Source organism: Phalaenopsis equestris, unplaced genomic scaffold, assembly GCF_001263595.1.
Source record: "Phalaenopsis equestris unplaced genomic scaffold, ASM126359v1 Scaffold000540, whole genome shotgun sequence".
NCBI lineage: Eukaryota > Viridiplantae > Streptophyta > Magnoliopsida > Asparagales > Orchidaceae > Phalaenopsis > Phalaenopsis equestris.
The window spans coordinates 2648802-2674297 of NW_018164980.1; the positions used below are offsets into that span (position 1 = coordinate 2648802).

Below are 25496 nucleotides of genomic sequence, written 5' to 3' on the forward strand. Positions count from 1 at the left end.
TAAGACACATTAATATCAATATCATTTTTCATTACGTGAACGGGAACATTAGTTTTCCTCCACTAGTACCATCAGGGGGTGCTCCATCATAGCCAATGTGCACATGCAATCATTTAACATAATAAATCTCATTCATATTATACCATTCAATAATATGAAATATGCATTTAAATAACATGCAAATATTAGTGACACAGACTAGGTATGATCAAAATGATATTAAAGAGATAATAAGATCTACCTAATCAAGTCTTAGAGTCAATCAAACTTAGGAGAAATCAAAGTTACTATAATTTAAAAGTATAAGTACTCACCTCGATGATGACTAATTTGTTATTTATCTCGACATCGACTCTTCTAAAATGAAAATATAACATAAACATGATATAAAATTAAATTTATTTATTATTCAAAGTAACTATTAACTTTTCATTATTAATTAAGCATTAAATTTTCATTATTTTATTATGTTTATTTTTCTACTCAATAAGTTATTATTATTATTATTATTATTATTATTATTATTATTATTATTATTATTATTATTATTATTATTATTATTATTATTATTACATTAATTTCATAAACCCTTTTTATATTTTACCTCAGTTGCCCTAAAGTCTCCTCGACCTCCTCCTTCGCATGACTAAGCCTCCTCTTTTGCACGGTTCCTTTGCACAATACAGCTTGGCTCAACCGAACTCCTCCAATCGAACTCTGCTCGTACTCCCTCTCCTCTTCTTCGTCGACGCTCGGCAAGGGCCCAACCGCACTCAACGACGCCACCGATTCCTTCCTAGATAGAGATGTCGCCTATGCCCTAACCCACTCGTCGCTTCTTCAAGTATGCTACTCCTTGACCCTCATCTGCTCTTTGATCGCCTTCCAGTCAGCTACGCAATTTATAGGGTGAATTCCTCTCTTCAGCTTCTCTATTGTTCACTTCCTCTTCCTGACTCCTCACTTCCCATTGCTTATACTCAACTACCAGACCCTTCGCTTCACCTTCCCCCTACTCTTTGTTGCCCCTCCCCCATTTACAAAACCGTTACAAAATTATCAATTAATAGAGTGCTCATTAACTGCAAAAGGAAACATGGGATCTCACTGAATTAGAGATAGAACGAAGGCGCTTCAATGAATCCAATCAGGAGAAAGGCAAATAATGACTAAGTCTAGAAATAAGTAGATGAAAATTAAAATTAGAGTAAATAATTATAGATTGATAGTTACGTACCTAGGATGAAAAGATGAAGTAATAGAGGGTATAAACATAAAGCAAGGAACTCATTAAAAGAAAGAATACTAGAGGGCATAAACTGTGAGTAAATAATATAAGAGAGTAAAAATAAGCTGCTAAGCATATAATTAATTGAAGAGGAAATATATATTGCGATGGCTTGCACTTGTGCAAAACAGAAATAAGAGAGACACCAACTTAAGATAGCAAGCTTTATTTGATGTGAAATAGTTTCGAAGAAAAAGACATTTTGAAGGCATGGCATTCGACAGGGAGCTCCACTCAAAAATATGAGTAAACAGGGGTACCAGAAAATCCATCTCTATGCAGGAATGATTGAGGAAATGATAAAAAACAACCTTATTTTTCTAAAAAAGGCTACGATGATGAAGATGTTGGTGAATGTTGCTAAAGTTATTTTAGAGTTCAATTTGCATCGCAACAGATGTATGTCTATCATAAGCTAAATATCTTGAAGGCCAGCGTAGGTAGTAAAATATTCACAAGTCATTGTTCTAAATTTAATTCTTAAATGAGAGTTCTAAGGAAAAAAATATTCTGGAAAAGACCAATGAATAAATTAACAAGATCTATTATAAATTGATAAAAAAAAAGAGTTATGTATAAAAAATGCATGAAAATAACATTAAGCTCATATGATAATCCTATTTCAATTTCAAGAGTTAAAGGGGATACTACAATAATTTGGTAAATAAACATTTCAATAATAGAGGATATGCCTGAATTGAAACACAAAAAAGATATAAGAATTCCACAGCTTGCTAGATAATGTCCATTTCATAATACTCAACAACTATGATAGCTAAAAATCCCATTCATTATGTCCACAGATTTTAATTACAAAATGAAAATGATGCATGACAAAAGAGAAAAGACTAAGCCCATCAACAATTAGGGAAAATTTCTTATCAGCCAAACTGCATGTGAGAAGAACAAAAATTTTTAAGACAAATAAACCCTATTTAGTATCAATCAATATGAAATAAAAATTAGCATGAAGAAGACCCCTTAATATTTTTTTTTAGTTTAATTGTACTGCATCCTTTTCAAGTGTACTTACAAGCTAGACTCAATAAGAGTAAAATGTGCGTTGTAAACGCTGAGAATAAAATGGCCATCACTTAAAAGAAGAAAAGTGTGAAACATGTACAAAGCTATAGACAGACAAATTAAAAACTTCACGGAGCATACCGTTGGAGTACTAGAATGAAACTTACCGATACAGAAGAACCTTTTCTCACTTCAATCCGGATGCTAAATCCAATTGATCTCTTTCCAATGCCAAAAATATGAAACCTTTTGGAGAAAGAAGATCAGTGATGGCTTATTAAAAGTACTTTACAGCTAAAAGAACTAAAAAATCTATAAATTTCAAGAATTTAATCCGAAAAAATGAAACCATGGACGTTTAGCACTTCTGCAATCCATCCAAACAAGAAAAACACATTAAAAAATTGCAGCATCATCATATATACATAAAAAAAGGCAGGACAAGGCAAATCAATAAAGGAAGCAACAACATCATGAAATTTACTCAACTTCAGAGATTTAAAGAAGCAACAAAATCGTACTTTAAAACACCAACATACTGAAACTTAAACGACAAACTCAAGAGTTGATTTTTTTTATCTAATAATATCTCTTACTTCAACCGAAACATGCAATGTGGGTCTGTTTATAAACATACCAATCACCAGGGAAACGAAGACAGTGAGCAGTATTTGCCTTCCCTTTCAGCAATTTATCAACTATTTGACATTTTACAGTAATGTTAGAAAAATGTAAACAAGTATAATAAAAAGAATAAGACATGAAAGACCATAGGTTCAAGAACTCACAGATGTTCCCACAAGAGGAAGGAACACGACGTCTTGGCCCACAAGGGCAGCAAATTGGCTGTGACAACAAGCACAAATATGCGATACATTAATACTTCCAGAAAATATACTCATTTTGCATAGTCATCCCAAATGAAAATGCCAAATAACACCACACAGTTGACATAAGCAATGTCCAAAGCTGCGCTCTAGACTATCTCATTGTACGGCATACAAATAGCTTCACATTCCACTCTGCTTCTAAAATTTTCTTTCAAAAGTTTAACACTGGCCCACTTTAATGCTGGAATTATGTTCAATGACGTATGAATAAGAGGGAAAATGTTTAATGCTAAGCAGCTACTAAAAATAAAGTAACGAATTGTGTTATCTTGGAATGTTTAAACTTAATTCGAGAAAATTATTAGCCCATAAATTTAGTCCATAATAGTCAATAACCTAGGCCCAAAAAGAAATTCTTCCAGCTTGGCAACATTTTTTATGTGGCAATAAATTAAGCAATATCTCAAAACATGCTTAGATTGCAATGCAGCATAATCAGAGCTAGCTCGCATGAATTTTGAACTTAAAACCATTCAGGCTTTTTTTGAATTCTAGATAAAAAAAAGTACGCAAATTCCAAGAGAGATAGAAAAAGACTAGAGAAATGCTAAATCCTAGGGAGATTCCCCTATTGGTATTGTAATACTAGACCTTTTTAGCGCACTCAATTGACTGAAAGTTGTAAGTTCCTCATAGAAGAAAAAACCCTCGATGCAAGTTCTTGGCTGATTATTTGCAAGATGCAGCCTCAAGAAAGGTGCATCCAATACAATTTCATCAGCATGTGAAGCTTACCAAGCATGCAACAATAGTAGAAAAAGTTGTATTAAATTTGTAGAAATAATAAGTCCCTAACAAACAACTCAGGAAGATTGGAAGCAACAATCATTACCCAACTCGCATATGATATCTCCTTGGCAAAATCAACGATAAACCAATAACTACTTCACAAACATATAGTTTTCATCAATGCTAAAGCTAAAATTTCGAAGTATTTATGGATAGCTGCAGGGAATACCAAATTAATTTGAGAGAAAACTATTGAGAAATGATAAACAATAAATACGAAAAAAAAGGAGCACAGTTCTAAGAAATTTAAGAAGGCCAATAAGAATATGTAGTAAAATTAGTTCAAGCAAAGTGTCAAAGAACTATAATTGGGTATTGTGGAGCTAACATCTACCTATTGAGGGGCAAGCTAATGAGCCATAACTCAGATCATTGGTGAAGAATGGAAATAGAAGGCCAAAGATAACAATGTAACAAGTTTTTGATTTAGTGTAGGTAGAAAGAAAATCAGATGCAACTTTTATAAGGAATGAAAAGGGAAGAAGAATTCGGTAAGACAACCAAAAAAGCTAAAATTCAAAACATGAGGATGATGATGCCACAATACCATAAGAACTAAGCAATTGTAGCACATCTAAACTCCTAGTAAATTTTAACCAGAAAAAAATGATGATTGTTGAATTTCTGCTGAATTGAGACATTCTGACTCCACTAGTCAGGCCTATACTTTTTTATTTCTGCCTTTACTTCCTCAATAATCTTGCAGTTTTCCATGATGTTTCCAAGCTTTGCCTTTGACGCGCCCTTTATTTTTGCAGCAGTTGCACCAAATATTTCTTTTGAAAGAAGAATGTTTTCCATCTTTTGGAGAAGGTTTTGTGACAAAAGTTCCTTACCTTGGAATTTAGAAGGTGACATAGTAGATATCTCAGAGGGCTGGACTACAGATCATCACCGACTTTCTTGCTTTCACTGCTTGAACGAGAGAGAATACTTCATTTAGAAAGAGAGTTTTCTCTACTTAAGACTTGGATTTGAATTTGGCCAAATTTATTATTGATTCCTGCCAAAAAATCAAAGATCCTCTCTCTCTCTCGATGAATTTTGTAAGGATTGCCGCATCCTCGAAGCATGATATCTTGAGATCTTGGCAGTAGTCCAACTCTAACCAATAAACCTTCATGACATTAAAGTATTTAATGACAGAAAGGTTCCCTTATTTGGTAGTGACGAGCTTTATCTTGATTTTGTAGATGTGTAGCAACATTCACATTTGAATATGTTTATTTAATTGCATCCCAAACTGCTTTTGAGGTGGAGAGAAACATAAAAAGTCTGTTGATCTCCGGAAGGATGGTGTTCCACAACTATGTCATGATAATGCAATTAGTTTCTTTGCAAAGTAAAAAAATTAGGTATTTGGGCTCCTAAGGTAGATCCATAAGATGTTGGATCTTTCCTTTCCCTTTAAAAAAGTATCACAATTTAGGACCATTTAAGATAATTTCTCCCATTCAAGCAATAAGATGCTTGAAAATACCTCGAGTTCTTCTTTCTGGTTTTCACTATTAATCATTATTAATTCCTTCGAAAGGAAGTCAAAAAATTTAGACATAATGAATGAAAGGAGAACTCGACAAGAGATATAAGGTTAGAATTGGAAACCTTAATCTTAGATAAACAAAATAAATTTTGGAAGGAACACTCTGACATCACTCTGATGTCATATAGAAAATAAGTACTATAAAAAAAAACTCTTAAGAATCCCATCAACGTCTTTGCACAAAATAAGATGTATATATATAACTCCTAAAGACATTACAAAATAGGAATAAATAAATAAATAAGAAGGAAAAATAATTAGGAGTCACGAGCCTATAAGAGAGCAAAAGAATTATTATATGAGAGTTGTAGAGAGACAGATCTAATAGTACAGTGCATCGATCCATATACCTTAAGTTCTATGCTATTTGAGGGCATAATCAAATAGGTTCATATGCACAAGCCTTGATCTGTGTGCCTTCAGTTCTTTGTTGTGATTGGAGCAGAAATTCAACAATAAGCATTCAAGTATCTCCACAGGAAGAATGCTACCAAAAGTAGAGAGCTATGTGCTTGGCGTTTTGTACATTGCTAACAGAAAATGTAGAATTTAACTTTTCAGGTTCAAAAGAAGATTCCAATATCAAATAGAATGCATACATAATACCTTCATCATGTTCTAATGAATTTATCTGTCATTCATTATTAAATATCGTATTTATTAATCCAATTTTATTGGATTGTTTTCATTTGCTTCTTTATTATAGAATGAAAAGATGGATATCAAGTCCTTCACTTCAGCCAAATACTTTTCATGCTTTATATCATGTAAAACACTTTCTCTTTAAAAAAACTTTTCTGTCTTCAATTTATTTTAGTTCGTCTAGACAATAGCCTTCATTATTTAGAGATAAAAAAGTAGCCATAACACAGGTTTGAACGGACAATCTTTCCATTTCATAGATATGCATCTCATTCATGTTCCCCTTGACATCCAAATAAGAATCATATTATTTAACAAAGTAGGTAATTAATGAATCCATGTAATCCGTTTCACTAGAATTGTGTTTCTGGATAAAAATTTTGAAAAGAATGAATGCAAGCATGAATATATAGTTAGATAAATAATGTTAAACAATATAGAGTAATAAAAAGAAAGACTCACCTGTGTATTCTCAATTATATGACCATCTTGATCCCGCAAACTAACAGTAAATGCATAAAGTAAGTGACAACACAAAAGCATATGAAATGAAGACAGCCATATGTAAATGCCTAAAGTAAACAACTTCAAAAAAAATTTCTCTAGAAAAAATAAAGAGGTTGCCAAAGGAGTTTAAGCCTTTACAGATGAATTTGTCAATGAAAAAAGGACTATAAAGGCTTTGTTTCAATTAATGCAAAAGTGAAAGAATGAAATAAATATACAATCAGTTTAAGATTTGGGTATGAACCCCAGTCACTGATTTGAGTTTTTCATCGCATTTTGACTTCCTTTTGGCTCAAATTTCGAGCTTTCAAACACAGACAGAAGGCCATTCATTATTGATATCCTGGTACCAAATATAATTAGTTACGGTAATAACTTGCTACTCTATACATGATCTGGGGATCAAATTAAGAGGAATTTTTTTTAACTCATGTACACGCCAGTATATGATAGGCCTTGAACTCAAATTTTATGATTGGAGACGAAGCACTCAACCACCATGTTAAGTTGACAGCATAGGGATCAAATCAACAGGACGGTTGCTAAGAGTATCCAAACTTCAAAATCACAATTTAGGAATCAGATTAGGAAAAGATAAAAAAACTCAAGATCATTGAGATTTTGATAGCCCAATCTATTGATGAGATTATCAACCGTGTGATTCCTATATTACAACATTAGGATGGAAGGTGAAGTCAAGAAGAGTCAAAATTGAAGACTGATCATCGTTTGAACACATTCTGATCAGGATTGGGAGACAAAATTTGACCATTGAATGGCAATCAAGAGGACAGAGGAAGTTGCTTGGTGGGACAGTACAAGGAGCCTTATCTGGCTAATCAAACCTATACAGGGATTAGTTTAAATTTTCTTTAAATAATTTTTTTTTTATAAATTCAAATTAAGGTTACTTTATTTTGGTGGAGTTAGTTTAAAATAAATAAGACAATTTAAATTTAAATTTCTACCATGACTGTCTATTCATCCGTTTCATTCCTAAAGTAAATCAATCCCAAATTCTCCCAAAAATCAGTCTCTTTTCTCCACACCCTCTTCACTCCACCACCTCAACTCCAAATTTTGTTGATTGTAGGCAAAACAATTTTTGCCGTCTTCTCCTGCCCCTTGCGGCCATAGCCTTTGGCTACCATCCAAGGCCCGGAACATGACTGGCAGTGAGGAGAATCCGAGTTCTGATTGTCGCCCAAGGCCCATTCTAGTTTCTTATTATGGACATACATCATAAATTTAAGAAGTTAGCATCAGACGGACATCATCTAATTTCATGAATGAATTAGGCAAAATATGTTATATATCAAGTGAAGATATCCACACAAGTAGAAATTCTCAATGATTTCAGTAACTAATGAATGATTTAGCAAAAAACCTTCAAATATTGCTCTTGTTATTATTCTAATCGCCTGTGCTCAATAATCCAACACTTGGGGATGGGGAAAGGCTTATAAAGATTATGATTATTCAAATAATGAACAAGTTTGCAAGGTACAGCAAAGCAATAATATCGTGACGAACACCATATAAGTTACCTCTCACAAATTTTAAGAATTCTCGAACTAGCATCGGGCTCACATTTCCGTGTCAAAACATAAAACTCCTCTGGCTTATAGGCGACATCCTTAAAAGCATACGAAAAATTGTTGTTAGCTAAATAGATTGGAATAAAAAGATGAAATATTTTAACAAATAGCAGTAAAGCAATAACACTTCAAGAAGGTCATTGTACCCTTAGATATTTACACATTTTGGATATCAAGTCAAGCATGCAAATTGGATGCTCATTTTATATGTTTCTATAAAAATATTTGACACTTCTTGACACGTTGCAAACATTTGAAGAACTACATAATGAACTTTTTTTTTACACAACCTACTCCCTTAAAATCAACTATATAAAAAAATATCAATATCATATTAAATTTTTGTTCCAGTTCTTCCTCTTTATCAATCTCTCAATATTATTTTCACTGATGTAATATAAGTTTGAGCCTTACAATATGATCACAAAAACGAGCTTATTCTGGAATTACTACGTCAGTTATTAATCATGTATTCATAGATACAAGCATGCATATCACGCCTCTGGATCATTTCATGTACATTTCCCGTGTTGTTGTCACTCTTCATAGAAGAAAACCTCTAATAAAGCTGCAACAAAGGTTAGTTTTATGAGCCCAGATGTCTAAAGTATATATGATTTTGTACCTTTTGTTTCAGTTCAAGCTTGATAGATGTTGTAGTCATAATTAGGGATGAGAACAAATTGAATGGCACCTAGTATTATCATATTCAAAATTATTCATTTGTATTTGTACGGAGATTTGACGAGCTTGACCATAAAAAGAGTTTAAATTTATGCCCAAGCCTATTTATTTGCTTTTTATGGAGTTATTGACCACAATATCTATTCCACAACTGACTCCACTGAAGGAGACATCCGAGAAGATGGATGTGTCATTCTGCAAAGCCATCTCAAAGCATCTTGCCCTGATAAAAAAAGTGCTAAACCATTATCTGTTACACAAAATTGAAAATCAAGAAAACATTCACCTCAAGTCTACCTGTGATCTCCTTTAATGATGCAACTCTTATTAACAAGGATGTTTTCATCAGGTCGTCGACTACCACCAATGATTAAGTAAAGCAAGGTTCATAGGTTCATAATTATTCTCCCACCATCCACTCAAAGTGTTAAACAAATTCAAAACTTATTGGTTCATCAAGCAAATACCATATACTTATAGCTAGATAAAATACTCCATTATTTAGGTGTTCGAAATCAGAAAATTTGATTTAGAAGTATATAACAAATCATTTTAAGCTATTAAACGACGCATAAAGAGCTACTTGTTAAACAACAAACAAGTATATTAAAGGATAAAAATAAATGAGCAAATCAAATTGTTCATTTATATATCTACTTTGACACAAAAAGAAAGTTTGAGCTAAACATAAATGAACTCTAGAGAAAATGAATATGTAATTATTCATTAAAAAGAAGACTAGTTCAGTAGCACTCCTAACTCATATACATGAACAAGTGGAGATGAACTTAGAGCTCTATAACAAATTCTAATTCAACTACATTTGATCGATAAAAGAACATTAAGATACAAGAGTGCTAATATCTAATGATAAGGACTTTTGTAAAACTATTATATATAAGCAAAGAAAGAGAAAAAAAGCTAAAAAAACATAAATTTCTACTTCCCATTTTTCTCAATCAAGCCTACGTACATTCCCTAAGTTCTAACTTGGGTATTTCTTCCCTATTTCTTGATTAATAAATCAAAACCAACACCTTCCATTAAGATATTTGAGTAAACTAAAATCATTTTACCGGAAGGACCAATTCTAAAATTTCTTTGTTTTTATAACAGTAAAGCAACCTTTAAAAATTACAAGATTGAGGAAAATTCTCATACAATAGATTGTGGAAAAAAAAATGATAGATGAACTAGCTTGAATAACTCTTAAAAGAGGAAGCTAAAAGAGCACTGCAAATAATAGAATTGTCGAAGTTCAAGATTTCGTATGATCTAAGTAAATAAAATATGAGTGCAATTAAATGTAATTTGTTTTACAAAATGAACAAATCTTAATTATAACTAGACAAGTTCTGAGGACTTGAGCACTTCCCTAACAATTTGCAAATGAGAGTTCTAGAAAGGTTGAATAATTATTGTTCAAAAGAAGAGAATTTAAGGAATAGAAGTCTTTTCATAGCATAAGATATTTAAGATGTTTAATTCTTTTATTAATATTTATAGAAAAAATAGAATTGAAAATAATTGTTCAAAAAGAGAGGGAGACAAAATCAACAATTCAAAAAATAGCCAATCACAATGCTTAATGATTTCAAATTAGCAAGGTACTTATAAGTGTCCAATGTGAATAAACCAAATCCTAGGATGTTAAACACATTGTCGAAGTGACGCGGGAGCTGGGAACTGGGGGCTGGGGGTTGAACCAGTTCAACCCAGTTCAGTGGGAATCTACAGGTTGTAGGGTTTGAATTGGCCCCTCTCCTCTCTCTTTCATTAGGCGGGAATTATTTCCCCTTTCCTTTTTTGTTTTCCCGCCTCTATATCTATTATAAATATATGTGTTTGTGGTATTGGGGTTTAGTCTTTTTGGCAAGAATTATGTTTGGACAGCCACTAGCATCCCCTTTTCCCTTTCCAGGGCTGTATCAGAGGAAGAGTGCTGCTCCGGCTTGTATCTAGCTTCGAGGTGGTGTGTATATTCCCTTCCCCGTTCACCTTTCAATTTTCCAAGCCGTCGGATCTGCTGTCGCTTCAGCCAAAATGGTTTGTTGGTTGTTTTGCTGCTTCCAACTGTCGTCTATCCCCTCCTTTACCATTTTATGCATTCTACCATGAAGCCCAACTCACCTGCATCAGACTGTCATGCCTCCTATCTGCCAACCACGCAATCCCACACCCTTCCCTACTGCTTTCTGCAGCCCAAATCTTCTACCTAATCGCTGCTCCTCACCCAGCGCTTCCCAGCCACAGCATTCCCCTTCTATCAGCCTATAACAATTCCCCTCTTCTCCCTCCCGTTACCGCCCCAATTTGACCCACCTCCTTGTGCTATCAGCCCACCAAAGTCCACTCTTCTCCATCCTGTTACCACCCCAACTTGGCCCACCTTCCTCTAGCATCAGCCCACCACATCCCCCTCTTCTCCCTCCCGTTACCACCCCAACTTGGCTCACCTCCCACTGTTATCAACCCACCACAACCCCCTCTTCTCCCTCCAATAGCCATAGCCTTTTAACCACCATTCTACCATCTGATGTGCGCTACCCACCCGATCTACGCCCTAGTATGGTATTTGTGTCGTTATTTTCCAGTTTTCAAGTGTAGAATTTGTAACCCTTTTAAATTTCAACAATAATATTAGCGTTTCGATTGTGATTTGGCTTAACTCTGGTATCACGAATGTTGAAAGTTGAGCCAAAGCAAGGATTCCTAGTACTTTCCTAAATTTGAAATCATTAATAAATGAATTTTAATCTCACCTCACAAATTGCTTTGATTTCACCATGCACTTAAACTGCTCTAAAATTACAATTAAATTCTCCAAATAAGGACTTGATTCTATGCCACTGAAACGATGACGTTAGTTTGTTATAATGTATGGATGCTCTAAAAGCCAAAACTTTAAGGGAAAAAACTCATTTGGCAAGATTCAATCAATATTATTTCTAGATCGATCTTCTTAATGATAAACTTTTTTACCAATTTTAAAGACAATATTTTATAACTTGTTGATGAAATGCATGGAAATAAGTGGTTGGATGAAAAGTAAAAAAATACAAAAATAAAGATAACTTGATAACATAAGAGAAAATTTCCTTTAGTCGAAAAGCAAAACCACAAACTCTCATTTGAAGTGCCTTGATTGGAGCTCAGTGAGTGACAAATTTTTTTCTTAATCCTGCCACAGTCAGCAAACAAGACTTGGAACCTCCTCTCCATCAAAACATCGACACGCTTAAGACACTCATCATAATCATAAGGTTTCTCTAAAAATATGGTCATCAACGCCTTCAATAAAAAGTGGAGATGAGAGGCTAACATATTAAGAAGCTTAAGATCACGATACATGCATGCAGATGAGTAGCTCATCACATCCCTTGAGCTACGGCCAAGCTTAGACGGGTTGCATTTCATGGAAAGATTTAGAGTGGCTCCAAATTTTGCATGCAAGCCTGAACTGAAGTAGAAGAGCTGAAACCATCAACTTTGATTTTAGAATCTAATCATTTATATGTTTCCCTCATACCTGTATGGTAAGATGTGGTTGCTCATAATAACAACATGAATAGCATTTCCTAAGTTGGTCGATCTTATTTAGTTGATTTGGTTGGTAACAAACTTTGTCCCGCTTTAAACTAAAGTGGCCTTAACCAACAGGTTAATCACATGCCTAAAAGGCTTAGTAATCAACTTAAGCGACCAACTTGGTCAAGCATAGTAAGGACTAGATTGACTGAATAATCATTACTAATATTTTAAGCATAATAAATGACTACATCAGTTTTACAGGAGTTAAGATCATATCAAAGATTTTCTTTTCAAGAACATTAAAAATGATTAGAAAAATTCCAAGCCATCGCCAAGGTATTTTTATGCATAATTTGGCTTGATTGAAATTGAAAGAAGCATGTTAGCTTCCATATTCTATTGATCTTACATAAATTTAGATTCATAAGCATCCATGGACTTCCCTCCTGTATATCGTTTAACTGTGCACACCATAACTCTTCATCAAGCATCCAACTTGATCATGACTTTATTGTTTTCTTAATATAGTTTCAAAATGCTTTACACAATTTGAATGAAGATGATTCAATATGTTTGTGTTCAGTAAACAAAAAGGCACATAAAAGGATGAAAGTGCTAAATGAATGCCATTGGTAATGATTTTCGATTGCATAGTTTTTAAACAATTGGTACATCATAAGTTTGATTTGTGTGGGAAATTTGCAACAAAAACCCATGATATCATATGTAAATTTCCTCCATGAGAAATATACCTACAAAGCAATTGACACATCTTTATAGATTAAAGATAACTTTATTACAAATAAAATAGCACAACATAACAGCAAAAAAAAAATACCTTGAGGAATGTTCAACATTCATTGGCACTTGAATACATCATCATCATCATAGCATTATCTTCATTATTTGGATTAGCTTCGTGAATCCCCATTTTCCATTTGTTTTTTTTATGTTGAGCATTAGATAAGGTGTTAAAATTATTCTTTGCATTTCATTTTAAAAAAATTATATCCAAACTATTTTAAATCTACTCAATGCCATTCAATAATATTTGAAATGTAATTTTGCCAATCAATTTAATGAATGTATTTTTCATCCTTCATTGTACTTTCTATACTTGAAGTTTAAATTTAATTATCTTCCCTTCGATAGATGTAAATCAAATTGTTACTTTAATAAAATCATTCCCTAATTTATTGGTCAATTTTTTTCACACATCTATTTTAGCATTCATAGTTCTATCACACTCAACCAAGTTGTAAATGATTTTTTTTTTTTTTTGTCCAGCAAGTGTTTAAATTAATAAAACATAGGCAACCTAATTACAACTTTACTTTCTTATTGAACAATATTACTGAAACGTACAAAACTTAACCACCAAGGCTTAACTTCATAAGTTATATCATATTCCTCCTTATAATAGATCAAAGATACTTAAAACCATCACATAAGTGTCAATTTATTTACAAAAAATATTAACGGTTACTTGTCAAATCACACCCACTAAAATCTTTTGTCTTTGTTCTACTAATTGTATGGCCAATATCTTTTTAAAATTGTATTCACTATTCTGCTTTCTAAATATCTCACTAATTGAAACTACATTATAAAAATTGAAGCATAAACCAAAGATGTCTAACATTTAATATCCTTGATTCAAGAGTGAGCAAGGGCATCTAGCAAGATTCTTTTTAACTCGTCTTTAGAACTTTTTACTAAAAATTTTCATTCAAATGCTCAAATGTACTATCCTTCTATATTTGAAAAGGAAAATTATTATTGTGTGCTTCAATAGAAATCTAAATCATAGAAGTTCAAGAAAACTAAGTGAATTGGATCACACATTGAAGCGGGAACTTTTCATCTCGCGGTACTGTAGCAGCTACAATATCGCAGACGTGGTTATTGTAGTTACTGTAGCTGTTACAATAACTGTGGATTCTTCTTACCTTTTTAGCTTTCCCCTCTCTCCTTTTTCACTCCCTTCCATAAAGACTCTCCTCCCAATTCATTGCCTACCTTATGTACTACCTTCCACTTCTATCCTATTTCAAATTCCTTCCTTTTTCGTCCCACAACCTCTTTTAATTTTTGTCTAGTCTATCTCCTAATATCTCCTATTTATAGGTGTTGTTTCCTGAAAGTCAGATAGTTTTTGGATGAGTGGAGAATTATGAGTTCTGCCTTTGAGGTGCTCTTGCCCTCCGGGGGCTATACCCGATAACAAGAAAGTGTTTCAGCTGTAACTCATCCGAGGTAATGCCGTCTCTAAGGTTTTGGGTGGTGCTCCTGCTGTAGCTCGACCACGACGAGACATTTATCGTTCTACAACTCCCCCCAGACCAGCTTCCAACAACCGCAAACCACTAAGCCTTGTTGTCATCTTCATTCCCTACTGTTGTTCGATGGCTTTTGCAACTATCTTGTAGCTACCGGCCGCACCAACGCCCTCTCTGCGGTTGTTTGACGCTTCAAGCAGCTATCCTATTGTCGCCAACCTCATCAACACCTTCCTCGTTGTTGTTTGGCGCTTTCTGCAATTGTCTCTGCACCCTTCAACAACAGCAGCCCCTCCCCTACAGTAGTCAGCCACCTCCCAACTTTCTTTCAGCAACCGCAGCCATCTCCTAGAGACCGTCCTTCCCTCCTGCCACCTCCCCTCAACAACAGCACTACCAGCCATCTTCCAACCTTCTTTCAGCAATTACAGCCATTTTCCATCAGCCGCCAACCCACCATCCAGTAGTCTTCGTCCTCGTTATCACCTGCAGATATCTTTTATTATTTATGTTGTTTGTGTTTGTTTGTCGTTACTTCTTGGTTTTTCAAGTGTCATGTTTATAATTTGTTTGGAATTCAGAAACAAAATGTGTTTTCATTTTGGTTTGGGTTTCCTCCGGTATTCTTTAGTATCAGAGCTAGTTCAACCCTAGTCCTATCTTAGGGTTCCTAGCATCCGCCCCACCCAAGCGACCTCTTACCAAAATTTCTCTACCCAAAAAGCTTCGACGAATGAGGTCGAAACTTCCACAAACCCGGGAGATTGACGTGCGAACTTTTCATCCCACGGTGTTATGGCAGTTACAGTAACTGCAGATCCTTCTTGCCTTTTTAGCTTCCCCCTCTCTCCTTTTCACTCCCTTCCATAAAGAGTCCTCTCTCTATTCATTGCCTACCTTATCTACCACCTTCCACTTCTACTCTATTTCAAATTCCTTCCTTTTTCGTCCCCCCCCTCCACTTTAATCCTTGCCTCGTTTATCTCCCATCTCTCCTATTTATAGGTGTTTTTTCTGAAAACCTGACAATTTTTTGATGAGTCGAGAATTCTGAGTTCTGTTTTTAAGGCATGCTTCCCCTCTGGGGGTTGTACCCGATGATGAGAAAGCACTTTGGTTGTAACTAGTCCGAGGTGGTGACCGTCTCTAAGGGTCCGGGTGGTGCTCCAGCTATAGCTCAACCCCGACGAGACAATTATTCTTCCGCAACCCCCTCTGACCCCACTTTCAACAACTGTCAACCATTTTCAGGCCGTTGATCTGCTGCCCAGTCGTCATCCACCGCTTCCACTTATTGTTCCCACCTCACTGCTCCCCAAAACCTGTTGTCCACTCCCTATTTTCCCCTGTCGCTGCCCCTAAGTTCATGTTCAGCTGCTACCATTACCCTCACAACAGCCCGCCGACAACTTTACCCTCATTCCAACCTCCTGTTGTGCTCATCTCCTCCAACCAATCCCTCGACCTACTACCCAACCCCAGTCCACCACCCTCTCTGCCACCATAGGGTGTCTTCCATGTTTGTATTTTGTTATTCTTATGTAATCAATAGTCGGTGTTTGTAGTTTTGAATTTCAGCAATAAAATTATCGTTTTCTATTATGGTTTGGGATTTTTTCCGGTATCATTTGATATTATAGCTAGCCCAACCCTGTCCCATCCTAGAGCTTCTAGCATCTTTCCCAACCCAATCCACTGCAACAATTTTTTCTTTCTTTCGTATTATTTTCTTTATTTGTTCTTTCTTATATTTCCTCCCACATATCTCAAACCCTAACCATGCCACCAAGGAGATCTATGCCCAAGCCTACCCAAGACGAGATACGACAAGAGCTCTGTCGTATTCAACAGAGGCTTATTGATATTGAAGAGGAAATCCAGTGAGAGGTTACCCTCGACCGTGAGCTGGAAGGTCGAAGAGAAAAATGAAAAATATGAAGATGAAGCAAAAGACACAACACTAGTTCCTACCAACTTAATACCGATAAAAGTTGAAAACTCTAGCTTCCAAAGAGGAGAAACCGCATCACCAAACGACCCATTTGCTAGTATCCAGCAAAACCAATCTGCAAGTCCGCCACAGTCAGAAAGATATTGCAAGTGACATGAATTTGGACAAATTGAAGCAAAATGCACGAACAGAGTAGCGATCTACTTCACTAAGCAGGGCGTCATCAAAAAGTTGGGTAAAGACACTGAAGAGCAATTCAAACAAGAATTTTCATCTGATGACATCTTCCCCCATGGAACTCCCTTATTCGTGGATAAATTCAATGTTTTTCCTCCATGTGGTCAAAAGGGACATACGGATTTTGATGGTATTGTGGTTTCTGCTCTCTTAGAAGATGGAGAACTATTGTTGAGACATAAAAAATATGCAGACCAGAAGAAGTCAGAATTTGAAATTCAATGGATGGTCTTATTAAAAACCAATTGATAGCATTACAGACGGCTAGACTTTCAACCCTCACGTCCAGTGTTCCATATTAAGAGATGAATGGCCAGTGCGAAGCTCTTGTTATTGGAACATAGCAAAATATGTCAGTTCTCCAAAACTTCAAGTGTCAGATGGAAGACTCAAAAGATAATAAGAATCACTCATCAACCAAACTCTTGCAAATGTTCAATCTTGTTGAGGCTCAACTTGTCATAGATGAGAAGGATATGAGATATTTACTTGTTCGGAATTTAGCTCAAGAGAACCTATGTGGTGGCGCACATCCGACTCAGATTATGCCAAACCAGAGATGTATGCTTGAATGAGGGAAAAGCTCCTGAAATTTTTTGGTAGACAGTGCAATCGCCAGTCAAATCTAGGGGTGGCTGCCAACGACAAAGAAGCTTCGACTCATGACGTCAAAACTCTCCCAATCCCAGGAGACTAACAAGTGGCAATGGAGAACCGACCAGCCTTCAAAGGGAGGGGGGGCTGCCGCTCTTCTCTTTCCCTTCTCTTTCCCCTTTCCTTTCTTCCCTTTCCTTTCTTTCCTACCTAGCACTTTCCTATTTTAAATCCTTTACTAAATTTTGAAATCCTTATTATATTTTATTCTCCTTTCTTATTTTAAAACCTTTCCTATTTTAAGTCATTTCCAAAATCTAAACTTTGATTACTCTATTTACCCTTCTCTAAATTTGATTTTCCCTTATTTTATTTCCTTACCTAAATCTGAAATCCTGATTGGATTCTTATTTCTTATTTTAAGTATTGCCTAAAATAAAGTACTAGCCTCATTATAAATAAAAGATGATGTACAGAGTTAGGCGTCTTGTTTTGCATATCTAAATTCAACGTCGAGGTAATTCTCACTGATTTTCCCTTCGAGGGCTATATTTGATGTTGGGACTATATATGATGTCGAGGTAATGCTCCGGTTGTCCCTCGTCTGAGGTGGTGATCGTTTTCAAGGGTTCGAGTGGTGTTTCGGTTGTAGTTTGACCCCTTATCTTACCATACTTCTATTTCTCTGCTATCATTTTAGAATCCAACCACCGCAGACCCCTCCTCCACTGTTGCCAACCACCTTTTTGCTCCCTTCTAGCCACTGCAGCCCCTCTTACACTGCTGCCAACCCTACTCCTTCCGCCAAGACTCCTTCCAGCAATCGTCTTCTTCATTAACCACCTACCAACAGCCCTCCCAACTCCTCCTTGGCAGCCCTCCCATCATCCCACCAGCCTTGCCACCCCCTGTAGTTCCTTCCTTGCAGACCACAACCACCGTTGTCCTTGACAGCGTTGCTCCAATAGCAGACCAACAAACTCTCTCTACAGCTTTCCTGCAGGTCATAACCACTGCTCCTTCCAAGCTTCCTCCAACTGCAGTTCGACACCCCTACTCTCGCCCATTTGCTGCCCATCCCTTCCACAGCATCGAGACACCTCTCTGGCCTTCACCGCAGCCGCCTGCCTTGCACCGTCGCTTGGGCTGCCTCCTCGTCAAGCTTGTTGTGTCTTTCATTTGTCGAGTGTTTATTTGTAGCCCCTTTATGTTATGCTTTTGTTATGTGTTGTTTTTTTTATTTCGTGTCATTGTTGTAACCATCTTTTAAGTTATTAATAAATTTGAGTCTTGCATCGTGGATTTGGTTTTCTGCAGTATCACCCATAAGACTATAATTAACCATTTCTTTTAAATTCTACCGTCATCTTTGATGGCGGAATCTAGTTATTTAGATTTACCCATTTTATCCGGATGGTAAAAGCATGGTTCTCATAATGATAACATGAATATGATTCCCTAAGTTGGTCGATCACATTGGACTGACATTGACTGATAACAAAGTTTTTAGCCTTTTGAGCTAAAGTGGACTTATTTGACAAGTTAAGCACATGTATGAAAAGCTTAGCAATGAACTTATTTGACTAAAAACTTGTTATTGATATTTTAAATATAATTAGAAGGCTATGTTGGTTTTATGGGATTTATGATCATAGTAATGAATGATTTTCAAAAATCCCTAGAATGTAATTTCACAATGCCTATCTTACAAAAGTAATAAAAATTACTCAATATTTTTGCATTCATTGAAAAAAGGAAGGCAAATAAAAAGATAAAAATGTTAAATGAAGGTCACTAGTAATGAATTTCAGCTACTTAGTTTTTAAATAATTGATATATCATAATTTTGATATGTGTGGAAATTTTTTAGTGAAAAGTCATTATATCACATGTGATTTTCCTCCTTGAATTTTTAGCCAACAAAAAAATAAAAAACACTTACAAAGCAACTGGCCCATTTTTATAGATCAAGATAACTTCATTGCATATCAAATAACACAACATAGCAACAAAAAGCATTAAAGTTGAGCCTTGAGGAATGTTTAAAATGCATTGTCACTTGAATGTCATCATCATAGCCTTATCTTAATTATTTGGTATCAGCTTTGTGAATAATCACTTTTCATTTGTTTTGTTCATTGTTATAAAAGATGTTAAATTGGCCTTTTGCAATTCATTTCAAGAAACTTCTATCCATGCTACCTAAGGTCTGCTCAGTTTCCTTCACAATCTTTCAACATTAATTTTGCAAACCAATTTAATTGATGCATTTTTCATCCTTCATTGTTCATGTCCATACATTTTAGTTCATTTTCAACTATCTTCTATTCAATAGATGTCAATCCAATTATTCCTTTAATATAATTATTCACTAATTTATTGCTCAAGAATTCATGCATTTATTCTAACATTCTTATTTTTGTCGAACCCAGCTAAGCTTTAAATGATTTTTTTTTACCAACCAACACTTGGATCAATATTCTAATTGTTATTTTACTCTTTTATTAAGCAATATTCCCGAGATATAGATATATTTAACCACAAAGCCTTGACTTTGAAAGTTATAACATTATCTATATTATCTTCTTCTATACAATAGATCTAAGATAATTAAAACTATCACTCCTCAATTTCAACTTATTTTCTATAAATATTAACGATTAAGGGATAAGGGGGGTTATATATGTACCACCTAATTTTTATGTGTTTACATATCTAACACCCAAACTTTAATTTTTATATTTATACCAACCAAATCGTTCATATTACACCAAAACTACCATCATTTTTACTTATAAAAATTCAAATACACAGTTTCATGCACAAGGAAGGAAAAAAGGTATGTTAAAATAAAAGTTTAGGTGTTAGATATGTAAGTCATCCTAATTAATAAGTATTAAACCCACCAAAATTTTGTCTTCGTCCAATTAATTATACGCCCTCCTCCTTCTCAATACTTTCTCTATTATTCTAACTTTCTACCATTAACAAATGTCTCGCTGATTAAGAACATATCTTAAAAATTGCAGCATCAAGTATCCAACATGATACACATTTGTGGCTTTATTCAAATGTAACTATTCAAGATTCATTCATTCATCGAAGCAAGAAGAAGTACAAAGATGAAATTGTTAAATGTACTCCATCAATAATGATATTTACGACCCGTTTGGCGCAGCTGTTGGGGAGCCGCGCGGCCTAGGGCCGTTCTTTTCGTTTGTTTGGGGAGGCAGCGGGGGAGCGGCGCGGACGGAAATCTGTAAAAAGCGGGCCCCCGCTATAGCCCGCGGCCCGCTTATCATGTGTCTTTTTACCTTGCTGCCCCGATCCCCTCTTGCCCTAACTCCTGCGAAAAGGTTCTCCCCTCCCATTGACGGTGTCGTTCACTCCTCTCTGGTTTTCTCCCTCCTTTTCCTTCTCTTCTCTGGTTGCCCAATTATTCTTCCCCTCTTCCTCCTCTTCTCTTCGCACACGGTATGCTTACCTTCTCCTCTCTTCACAGCCGCGAAAAGTATAACTTGGTTTCTGTATGCACATCGGCTTGTTGGATTTGTTGGATTTTGCTGGCTTTGGGTTGGATTCGTTTGTATCTATTACAATGGGGTTGGATTCCTTTGGATGTGCAACGACTTGTTAGATTTTCGGTGGTTTTTTGTTTGTGTTCAACAGCATTACAGTGGCTAAAATTTCTCTTGTTGGATTAACTACAATTTTTGTTGGAATGGAATGTATGGGCGGCTTTGGGCTTAGTGGCTCAAATTGCATGTTTGGCAATTCAAAAGCAAGGATTCTGATTGCGCATTTGATTGGCCTTACGCAGATGTGGAAAGAGTTGGTAGTTGGTAGTTGGTGTTGGTCAGTTTTTATATGTTTTTCTTCTTGTTTTCATCTTTTTTCAAAAAGTTTCCAGCTTAAAATAATTGACTAATGAACTTTATTTAGTTGTTTTCAGGAAAGATAAGCTACAGAATTTCAGAGAGGTCCCAAAGATTGTTATACCGCTGCAGACTAGAGACTTCCTTTCTGATATCACGTCAGGTCGATAGTTTTACAGATACCCGCAGAGCTTCGCAGAAAAGTGTCTTCTTCAGATGGGCTGACGATCAGGTTGATTCAGCATCCGAAAGTGATTACAAATTGACAGCATCATTTGTGGACAATTTAGGACAAGACATACATCGTCTTCATATTAAAAATAATATTATCATTATTTTATTTATAATTTTATTAATTTTTTTTTCTTTAACATTTTTGATACTCGTTGTTAAGTGAGTTGTGTATCTAAACTTTTGTTTTATTTTGAAATGAATTTATGCTTCTGAAGTATCAAATATGTGGTTGTCACAGTTCTGTTTTAAACAAATTTACTAAATAGAGGCAGAATGGTCATTTTTTCTAGAAACAGTTGTTCCACAGCTGTTTTCACACAGCTGCAACAAACAGACGATCAGCTTCCCTGCAGTAGCTACAGCTAAAAAGCTAAAAAGCTGCAACTACTCCATACAGACCCTTAATTGCATAGTTTTTAAACAACTAGTATATCATAACTTTGATTTGTATGGGAAATTTGGAATAAAAACAATCATATGATATGTGAATTACTCCATGACTTCATGGTCCTCGACCATGAAAAATACACTTACAAAGCAATTGGCCAATCTTTATAGATTAAAGATGGCTTTAGTATATCTCAAATAACAAAAGATAGCAACAAAAAAGCATTAAAGGTTACCTTGAGGAAAGTTCAACATTCATCGGCACTTGAATACATCATCATTGTCATTGCATTATCTTAACTTATCGAGATTAACTTCATTAATCGTCACTTTTCATTTGCTTTTGTTGCATGTTATATAATATGCTAAGTTTATTCTTTACAATTCATTTTAAGAAACTTCTATCCATGCAAACTTAGGTACTCAATTTATTTCAAAATCTTTCAAAGATAATTTTGTCAAACAATTTAATGGATGCTTTTCCATCCTTCATTTATTCAAAAATTGAAGATGATTTTCAACAACCTTCAATTCAATAGATGTCAATCCAATTGTTCCTTTAACATAGCTTTTACGTAATTTATTGCTTGAGATTTTTCACAAATCTATTTGTAACATTCTTATTTTTGTCAAACTCAACTAAGAGATCAATGAATTTTTTTATCAACATATAGATCACTACAACATAGGCATCCAAATTGCAATTTTATTCTATTATCGTGCAATATTCCTAAGTCACATGAACTTTAGCGACTAAGCCTTGACATCAAAAGTTATACCATCCTCTTCTATATAATGGATCTAAAATATTTAAAACTATCATACCTATGTATCAATTCATTTTCTAAATATATTAACTATTAATTATCAACATCACACGCACCAAAATGGCATGTCTTCATTCTACTTATTATATGTCCTCCACCTTCTTAATATTTTCTCCAATATTCTAACATTCTACTTATTTCAATAAATGTCCCACTAATTAAAACAATATCATAAAAAATAAAGCAAAAACCTAATACACCTAACCTTGAATATCCTTAATTCAAAAAAGCAAGCAAAGGCATCTATCAAAGCTTCTTTTAAATTATACTTTATAATTTTCTACTAAAAATTTCCTTTAGAATGTTCAAATGTACTATCCATCTATGTTTGAAAAGAAAAAATATTTGTGTATGTTTCAATGGAATCTAAATTATAGAGGCTCAACAAATTTAGCTAAACTGGATCATGAGAAAAACAATATGATTAACCATTTCTTTTAAATTAACCTATGCCATGGAACCAAACAACCCATAATAGCATTATTGAAATAGCATCAACAATTATGATATCAGGATTAAAAAGTAAAAAAGGACAGAAAGTTCATCCTAAACTTAGGAAGGAACAAAGGATTCATACTACTCATAGCAACTAAATGGTTTAAGAAATCAAACTTCCATAATATATATGGCTATAAGAAGGTCTGTCATAAACCTCAAGGCCAAACCCTTCTAAGTTCCACCACTGCACATTTCAAATTACCCATTTTGTTCAGGACAAAAATTGGTATTTTCTATGAAACATAAAGCCTAAAATTAAGTCACAATGCCACAACAACCTAATATTGGAAAATTGCACCTTCTAGTTTTTGAACCCAGCTTCACAACTCACCTGAAAGATTTTTGTATCTAATAGCACAAACTATACGAGGAGAATGGAAGAAAGATACCAAACAAAGCTATTAAGCAGTAAAATAGCAAAGATTTTCCGTACCCTTAGGTAAGATAAATCATAGAGCGCGTAAGCCGCAGACTTCTTGATTGTGATAATGGGTGGCACCCGTATTGTCTGCATTTTCTGTGTATCGTTTTCCTCAACCTCCACCAACTCCGCAACTATTGAAGCCTCGCCGCCGCTCTACCATTCAAAAATAGAGACAAAGGAAGTCAGTGAAGAGAAAAGCCCCCCATATAAATATGAGGATCGCATTCCTATTTTCCTTCACTATAGAAGCCTCCGTGCTGTACCTCGATAAATAATATGCTAGAAGAACGACTATTATAAACTAGGGTTTTGAATTTCTCAAACAACCACGAAATGAAACGAAATAGAATGCAACTCACAGAACCGCTAGGGATGACCATGTTGATGACCACCTTCTTCTCACAGTTCAAGTTGTCGGAATCGGATGTCTTGACGCAGCGTTCCAGTTTCGATTTGGAGAGGATCTCGACGGCGGTTGAAGTGGGATGGAAACCGAGAACGCAGATGAAGAATAAGAGCGACGGAGGACGCCATTTTCTCTTCGCCATTGACCCACTGAAGTCCATCGCTAGGTTGAATGCAGAGCAGAGCGACGATCTATCTCGGAAAAGAAGGGGAGATCGAAAGATCGCGGGAAGGAGAAAACATTACTCTATAACTTCCCGCGCGCGTATCACCAAACAGGTCAATAACCGTTTGATTGAGACTTATATCATATTTTAGGGATAATTGCATGCATAGCACCCCAAAAACAAGAATTTACAAATTCAAGCATAATGTAATATTTTTGAGAATTTGATAAAAGGAAGATTTACAAACATAGCAGTTAACACCTTTAATATTACATATTTCACATTAAATTCAATTTGGTGTCGTAAATGTAAATAGGTATGTTTAAGCGTGAAATATGTAATATTAATGGTAAAAATGAAAAATAGATGAAAGATGGTGGTAGATTTGTAAATAGTAATGATTTCAGGTGTAATTGCCCCCATATTTTATCCATATGGATGGAAATGATAAGACTTAAATGAAGATAAGTAATTCCATTTGTAAAATGATTGGCATAATCTTGCAAGTTATTTGACATTGTTTCAAGTATTAAGGTATATTGGATTTTTAAAAACTAATTAAATGAATGTTGGGGGAGAACCACTAAAAGACTAATAACGTACATATGATAAATATTTGGAATGCAATAATCATTTTTGAGATTGTGATCTATTTTGAACTCGTCTCTCATCATATCCATACGATGTTGTCTATCTCTCATCCATATCACATCCATTATTACAAAACTCATGATGTTGCCTACAAAGCGAGATGCTGACCTCTTCCCTGATCATCGTAGATCTTTGAATTTTTGTCACCATAAACTTAGAATTTGAACTTCCTTATCCTTTAGGAAATCTACCTATCACCACAATTTAAAAAGGTGACCATAACCACTTTAATGAATAAAGCTATAGCACTTGTTTTTAACCCAATGTTATGATTTACACTAGTCAATTCAATGCTTAATATAATCTTTTACCAGTTGATATTCGGCCCAAAGACTGATCATGCATATACCTAAGTGATCTTGACCTTTGCCAAACCATTAAAAATCTTGAATATCCTTCAGAGTGTAGGCACTCGTAGTGTAGCCCTAATTAACCAATTAGTTTTCCATCAAAGTGCATTTATGATATTTAG

The 25496-nt window shown here is 35.0% G+C and overlaps 1 protein-coding gene across 2 annotated transcripts in view; it reads right to left on the minus strand.

The window, feature by feature from the left end:
- The window catches only part of LOC110028979 (protein HAPLESS 2), a 112954-nt gene extending 88487 nt beyond the window's left edge, over nt 1–24467 (minus strand). For both annotated transcript variants that reach the window (XM_020731070.1, XM_020731069.1), the window contains exons 1-7: nt 24161–24467; nt 23811–23954; nt 8230–8318; nt 6638–6677; nt 3100–3157; nt 2949–3009; nt 2479–2557 (exon numbers count right to left, since the gene is read on the minus strand). In XM_020731070.1, coding sequence (XP_020586729.1) covers nt 2479–2557; nt 2949–3009; nt 3100–3157; nt 6638–6677; nt 8230–8318; nt 23811–23954; nt 24161–24367 — 678 coding nt within the window. In that variant the 5' untranslated portion in view covers nt 24368–24467. The remainder of the gene's footprint in view (nt 1–2478; nt 2558–2948; nt 3010–3099; nt 3158–6637; nt 6678–8229; nt 8319–23810; nt 23955–24160) is intronic.
- Nucleotides 24468–25496: the final 1029 nt, after the last annotated feature.